This window comes from Alligator sinensis, unplaced genomic scaffold (genome assembly GCF_000455745.1).
Source record: "Alligator sinensis unplaced genomic scaffold, ASM45574v1 scaffold293_1, whole genome shotgun sequence".
NCBI lineage: Eukaryota > Metazoa > Chordata > Crocodylia > Alligatoridae > Alligator > Alligator sinensis.
The window spans coordinates 933,067-940,776 of NW_005842158.1; the positions used below are offsets into that span (position 1 = coordinate 933,067).

General features: G+C 43.2%; 1 protein-coding gene across 12 annotated transcripts in view; it reads right to left on the reverse strand.

Annotated features, from left to right (window-relative positions):
• TFAP2B (transcription factor AP-2 beta) overlaps window positions 1-7,710 on the reverse strand; it is a 54,503-nt gene that overhangs the window by 43,706 nt on the left and 3,087 nt on the right. For 6 of the 12 annotated variants that reach the window (XR_003094522.1, XM_025206511.1, XM_025206512.1 and 3 more), the window contains exons 1-3: window positions 5,509-5,607; window positions 4,984-5,010; window positions 3,330-3,788 (exon numbers count right to left, since the gene is read on the reverse strand). Coding sequence is in view for 11 of the 12 variants with exons in the window: in XM_025206511.1 (XP_025062296.1) it covers window positions 3,330-3,788; window positions 4,984-5,010; window positions 5,509-5,592 (570 nt within the window). In the remaining variant the exon portion in view is untranslated. Of the gene's footprint in view, window positions 1-3,329; window positions 3,789-3,880; window positions 3,935-4,983; window positions 5,011-5,508; window positions 5,687-7,396; window positions 7,415-7,710 lie in introns of those variants that run through there. The other 6 variants (XM_006025664.3, XM_006025670.3, XM_025206514.1 and 3 more) reach the window with 5 other exon arrangements.

The following is a 7,710-nucleotide window of genomic DNA, read 5'->3' on the forward strand; positions in this document are numbered from 1 at the left end:
AGGGGCAGTGGTGGCAGTGTGTGTTTGTGGGGGGGGGGGGGGTGTAGTGCAAGGAGTAGATTATCTAGTAGGAGACTTGGTGACATTAGTATACAATGCTGGAATTAGCTGGTTTGCTTGGGGTTTTTTAGGGGGGGAGAGGGGGGGTTGCAAATAAACCTGATAACCCCGACACTTTCTATATAGCATCTCCTTGCTCGACGGCTAAACAGAAGTGACATCCAAATAAAGGCATAAATAATCAAAGCTGGATGTAACACTGAATGTGTAAATCGTGTAAATGTGAGATAGTTGGTTGGCTTTGGGGTTTTTGTGGGGGGGTTTTTGGTGGACTGTGCTCTATGGATCGATGCCTTCCCTCGGATCTACGCGGTGCTGGTCGCCTGGTCAGTCAGGAAAGAAGAGAAAGTTGCATTGGCCTCTTTAAAATTGTCCTTTTAAGTACTAGAGATGTGTTTTCGATAGATGGATACTTTCTTTCTCTCCCTGTGCATTTCTATCGGTTGTAAATTGTCCACTGAAAACGTATCTCACAGGACAGCAGCAAGAATAAAAATACTTTCTGTTTACAATACCGGGACATTATCATGCTCCGATCACTTAATTATATCCCTGGACAATAGATTTCATATGGCCTGAATGTGGGTTTATATAACATGCACTAATTTTTTCCTTGTCTCCTCCTCTCTCTCTTTCACAAGCTCTTCTTTGTCAGCCAGACCTGTACCCCTCAATCTATTTAATCAATAGGACTAAGGGGAGAAAAAAATCCGAAAAGTAAAAGTTTTCGAGTCAAAAGACAAATGACGTACTTTAAGGAAAATGTATCTTCGTGCATGGGAAGCAGGCGTGTTAATGGACTAATAAGATCCTTTTTTTTCCCGCTTGAACCGGTTTTCGAAGAATAAAAATCGCAGTTGAAAATTGCTAGCTTTTGATTTTCTTCCTTGCTTTAAAAACAACCACAAAAAAAAAAAAAAAACCAAAAAAACCCCAAACAAACCAAACTTGCCAGCCCGGGCGGAAAGTACTGTAACACAAAATGCCTGACAGGAAAGAAAACTCTTATCACCCCTTCTGGTTCAATTTGTAGTCCCTGGCAAGCAAACACGTTCATCTTCATAACTCATTCCTTCCCCTCCTAATTTGTAACATATCCTTGAAAAGTAACCATTTGTCTCCTTCTCCTCTCTGGATATCCGGCACAAACCCCCAGAAATAGCTTCTGCAACAAAAATACCTCCTTTCTAACGCTTTCCCCAAGTCCCTTTAGCTATTGGGATGAGTACTATAGACTGGGCTACCTTCTCTTTACCCTGGGCGACGGATATATTATTTTGTTTCGAAAATGATCAGGCAATATGCCCATTATATGTATACAGTACCTTGCGCCTCCCTGACTCGGAAGGGATATTTAGTAACAAGAAGTGGTTTCCATTAAATATCCGGGCAATGAGTAACTGCACCCTTTCTCTATCTATAATGGAAGCAGAAGCTCCTGGAGGAAAAGAGGAGCTCAAATAATTACCTAATTCCTTTTAGCGGCTGTAAAAGTCAAGAGGGTGCTGTTACTTACAGCTTTTGCTACTAGTTATCTCTAGATAGATAGCTAGGTAGAGACAGTGGATGGTTGGATGGATGGATAAGAAGTCCTGATCTGCATTTCTTGCTCAGGTACAACTCCCATTGACCTCAGTGCCAGTGTTGCCTGCAGAAGGAATGTAAAACCCATAAACCCCATTCACAGAGGTCAGGGAGCCCGCGTGGGGCTGGGCAATAAACTCCAGGCCAAGGAATTCAACTCCCCGATGGCCACAGAGAGCAGTAAACACATATCAGAGAAGCCTTCTTCCGAGCCTGGGACACTTCCCTGATCGCTGTGCCTGTTTGGGGGTCTTTCAAGTGACAGCCAAGCATGTACCAATAACCTTTGCTATGCTATTCACTTGCGCGGATTTTATTTTCAAGAGCTTTGCTCTGTTTGTTTTCCAGGCTGAACGCTGTTTTCTTCCCCTTTGGTATTTTGATTTGGAATTCAGTTCAGTGAGTCATCCCATCCAGCTGCTCACTGACTCTGGGTTTGCACATTTCTTCCTTGGCTTTTAGTATTATTATTATTTTTTTAATCTGATAAAGACTTTTTTAAATCTCCGAAATATTGGGGCGGGGGTGGTACAATAACGAAAACCTCCCTTGTGCAGGACAGGGGCCGAAAACCAGAACCAGGTACCCCCGGACTGGAGCCTTGCTTCGGGGAGTGGGGGCTGAGCAGAAGCACTGCAGGGCCGAGTCCCACCGGCCTGAAGTCCTTCTGGGGCCTTTGTTTTAGGGAACAGCCATGTACTGACTTTGGCGTGGGGGCTGAGAAAGGTGAGACATACTGTGCCACAAACCCATGGGCATTCATTGTTTCCAAAGGGTGGCAAAGAATAATGTCTTAGAAATAGCTATGCAATGTCTTCTTCGAAAATATCTATCTATCTATCTATCTATCTATCTATCTATCATATTAGAACTATGTTTCGCTATAATAGATATATATCAATCTATATGTAGACCAATATATATACACATAATATGATATATAGATAATCTATCTATCTATCTATCTATCACTTCCGAACCATCTGTCTTTCGCTATAATAGATGTATATCAATCTATATGTGTGTGTATATATATATATATATGTATATGAATATATACACACACACATATAGAAAGATATTATATAGATAGATCTATCTATCTATCTATCATAGGAAACATTCTGGAAAAAAAGACACGCGGGCTTGGGTTATTTCTCCCCTTTTCCTTCTTCCGTGGTAAGATCTGTTTCAATGTGCCTGTTTGAGGGATCTCCCTGAAAGCTGGGGGCGGATATGGCTTAATACTTCCAAAAAGACAAAAACAAGCAAGAAACCCTCTTCCTTAACTTGACCTTTTTTTCGAACCATCTATTTTATTTTATTTTATTTTATTTTATTTTTTAATCTCTCCTTCCCTTCTCTGCTTGGTAGATCCTTATCTCGGGTCTCACCTTTCTGTCTGGATGCGCTCAAGAAGCAGGGCTGGTTTGAGGCAGAGAGAAAAAGCGAACTCCCTCTCTCCATCTCCTTCTTTTTTTTTTCTTTCTTTCTTTCTTTTTTTTTTTTAAAGCCAAGGACTCCAAATATAACTCTGGGGAGCCGTGCTGCAGGGGCAGGGGTGTGCAAGGATCCCCTTCGAGCTCTCTCCGCTTGCTAATTGCTATAATTCATAATTGATCATTGTTGACTGTCTCTCCCCACGTGCCCTGGCAGTCCGGGGGAGGAGGCGCTGGCGTCCTTACCTGCACTTCTTCCATGCCGGGGTGTCCAATGCCATGCAGAGAGAGGCTGTCCCCCATGCCGGAGTCCAGGCCATGGTGAGCCGAGTGGAGGAGCACGTCTGGCCGCCGCACTGAGTGGTAGTCCCGCCTGGGGTCCAGTCCCGAAAGCTGAGGCAGGGCTGCCCGAGGCTGTGGCAGCAGTGAACCGGCTTCTGATCCCACCTCTTGCCTCTGCCTTTGTCCCCAAGGGTGCTGCTGGGGTTGATGCAAAGGGTTTAGGGAGTAAGGGTCATTGACATGGGAGTAAGGGTCCTGGCTTTGGTGGTAAGGAAGAGGCTGGTAGGGGGGGGGGAAGTAAGGCGGGAGGAAATCCGAGGACGGGGTGTGAGACAGCGGAGGGGCGCTGGAGTAGGGTCCCTGGGAGACAGATCCCAGCTGGGACAGCCTGGAGCTGTGGCTGGGGACTCCATCGTGCCGGTCCTAAAACGACAGGGGGCAAAGAAGAGAGAAAAGGCGGAATTAAAAGGAGAAAATTAAAGCCACTTGGTGCTCCCACTCCCTGGGCCCCCCACCTCTAAGTCCCTGGGACTCCATGGTAAACCAGCACTCATCCTTATCCTATAAGCGTCCCATCAAAAACAGGCGGGGGTGGGGGGGGGGGCATAGTAAATGCCACAATTAAAAATGTCGGAGAGGTGCATGCATAGTATGGGGGAGGGGGGCTTTGATCCAGCACCCCCCCCAAACCAGACACAAGTGAAGTGTCCAAAGAGCCAGCACCCGCAAGCCCCCACACACTCCTCACTCCTGTTAGAAATCACCCACACATCTCCACGTGCAGCTGCAGGAGGAAAGTAGCCATCATGGGATGTGACACTGAAAAGTGGGTAGTGAAATCACTTTAAAATGTGGGATTTATTATTATTTTTTCTATAAAGGGATCCCTGCTTATTACAATATATATGTAAATATATGCAAATAAATATGTATTATAGTGATAGTAATATATATGGTAATATATACAGTAATATATAGTACCATTTATATAGTTATATATATATATATAAATTAATATATAGTAGCATTTATATAGTAATATATAGTTATATATATAAAGTAATATATATAGTGTTATATATATATATGTATATATATAGTTGGATATTAATTATATATCTATATATACGAAACATCACACCGAAAAAATTCAGGTCCTGCCCTTTTTGTAGCCACGTTTTCTCCCTTTTGAATTGGAGACAAGTCCAGAAAAAAGGGGAGATGAAATGGTCACAGAAAGTCTTGGAGGTGAGGGGTCGGGTGTGAAAGCCTTCAGAGGAAAGGGGGGAGAGTTTTGTCCAACTCCATCCAAGTTGTGGCTCCGAGGCTGAAGCAAACAAGAAAATCTCTACTGCACAAAGTCTAGTCCAAATCCCCACCAGCTATTGGAAAAAAAAAAAGTTTTCCCCTCTTCCCCCCACCCTTCCACCCCCCTAGCTCAAACCCAGAACACACAATGCAAAAAGGAGAAGCAGCTGCAAGCCTCCTCCAATTATTGTGCTAAATTACCAAGCCAAAGGCGTTCAGAAGAGAGAGAGGGAGAGGGAGAGAAAGAGAGAGAGAGAAAGAGAGAGAGAGAGAACATGCAATTCTGGTACAACATGGATCCAAAACTCACCATGGCGGAATAGGTGTGGACTAACATCTGGAAATAAAAAAAGTCTTGTAACAGCTAAAAATAAAATAGTGGTGATAGTAATAATAATAATGCTAGGAGGAAAAAAATCAAGATCTGGACATGGACGTGCTGGACACAGGAGAACAGCTTGAGGTATTTCCAAGTCTATCCATCAAAAAAAGAAAAAGAAAAAGACAAAACCCAAAAACAAAAAGCCAACGTCCCCTAAAAAACAGACTGGAAACTTATTTTTATATATATATATATATATCTACGTATATGATCCCCACCCCCTCCCTTTCTGAATTGTGGTGTTGTTGTTGTTGTTGGGGTGTGTGTGTATGTGTGTGTGTGTGTGTGTGTGTGTGTGTGTGTAGGGTTTTTTTTCTCCCTTTGAGCTTCCAAATGCAATCCTCTTCAACCCAAGGCTAGGCTCAGACTGCTCGGATGCCCCCTTCCTCCCTTTCCTTCTCTACACCGCCTCATCATAATTGATATTCATGACTATTAATATTACACGACTACTTTAAAGGGAGAATGCAGGACCAAATGGAGCGTGAAGCCTGCAGCCAGCTCGAGAGCTCCCCTACTATTGTAAATGACGTTCATTCAGTGGAGAATTACTAGATGTAATCAGACGAGGGGGGCTGGCAGAGCCAGAGATGGGGGAGAGGGAGAGAGAGAGAGGGGGAAAAAAGTTTAGCAAGGAAGAGGCACAACTTCAATTAACTCAAGCAGAGGAAGATGTGTAAACTAGACCCTTGCTGATTTGGGACAAGGAAGTGAGATGGAGCAATGCTAGAGGCGAAGAGGGAAGGGGGTGGGGGGGAGAAAAAAAATCATATTTCCTTCTTTTATATGTAATTATACATTCCAAGGACCAGCACTGGATTGCCCTTGGTGCTTTTGTTCTTCTAATTTTTAAAACAAATAATGGAGGGGGGAGAAGAAGCTTTTTTTTTTCTTTTTTTTTTTTTATCCTGTCTTTAAAAAAAGAAAGAAAGAAAGAAAAGAAGTGTGCGGGCAGCCACTGTAATTTGTCTGTTTACAGCTGCAATTAAGCACTTTTACTGAATGCTACAGCTCGCATTTATTTGGAAAAGCAAAATAAATAAAGAAGGGGGTGCTGGCGGCACCCATGTCCCTCGCCCTCCCCCCTCCAGTTATGCAAAAAAAAAAAAAAAAAAAAGCCCGATTTTCACCCAAATGTAAAATGTATGCAATGAATTTTAAAGGATGCTAAATTTATCGTTTCTAGGCAAAGCCAGGGGCGAGAGAAAACCTTTTTGATGTTTCACGAACCCGTTCAACTGGACTGCCTGCCATTTCTGTTAAAGTTCAACTTCCGTGCTTTCCCAAATGGACTCACACTTCCCAGAGCCATGCCCCCCCCCCCCTCTTTTGAGAACACGGTTAATTGAAGCAGATCGGATTTTTTTTTGTTCTCCCTCTGATCCTACTGTTAATGATATATCGAAGAGGGGGAGAGAGAGAGGAGATACAAAGAAAACTACCTTAAAAAATCACATCAACTAGAAGGACCCCACCACTTCCAACAAAGACGACAAAAAAGTCCATTGTTATAGTGTTGAGAAAGTGACTTTGTCATGCCTAGAATTTAATAAATAAATACATAAATATAAAGCTATAAAATACATACATATATAAATGTTATATAGATATATATACACACACACACATCTGTATCTCTCTCTCTCTCTCTCTCTCTATATATATATATATATCGCCACAGTTTCTACAGAGAGAGTTTAATTCTCTCTCTAGTTGAGAAAGTGACTTTGGCATACCTAGAGTTTATATATAATAATTTACATACAATATTTACAATGCATATATAGAGATATAGATATAGATATATAGCTATAGACATAGATATTTAACTCTAGGCATGCCAAAGTCACTTTCTCAACAGCAGATATCTCTATCTCTGTTTCTCTCTCTCTCTCTCTAGATCTATATCTCTATCTAGATCTACATAGAGATAGAGCTATATAACGATATATAATATATATAGTGTTGAGAAAGTGACTTTGTATATATCTATGTGAGCTCTAGGCACGCCGAAGTCACTTTCTCAACAATAGATATGTCGATTTAGATCTAGATATACATAGATCTATATAACCATATGTATAACTATATATATATATATCTCACTATAGTTATATATTGTTGCGACAGTGACTTTGTATATCTCCACGTGAACTCTAAGCATGACAAAGTCACTTTCTCTGCCCCACGAAGCGAGAGGGGATGCTGCTTCCAGACAAAACCCGGAGCACAGCTATCCCCCCTCTCTCCCACCTCCACCCGAGGCGCCTCGACTCAGAGGCAAAGTAACAACGCAAATACAAAGCAAACCCCCAAGCAGCCGCGAGAGCTTCAAAAGTACCCTCTTAGCAAAAAAAGAGAGAAAAAAAAGATCTCTCTAGATAGTAAGGAGCAGCAGCGGAGCGATGCCAGGGACATGTGTAGACAGTGGTGGCTCTTATCCGGGCAGACAATGGCTGGGTCGGGAAGGGGGATCCCGGGATCACCCGGGCGGGGAAGCGGAGGGACGGGCGGGCTGGTTGCGGGGCACCGGCCGGGGCTGAGTCTGCCTCTGCCGGGTGTTTTTGCCAGCCTGTAGTTGATCATTAGCCTAACGAGGGAGTGGAGACTTTCCTTCGGCTGGCACCCCCGAGGCCCCGGCCGGCTGGCCTGCAC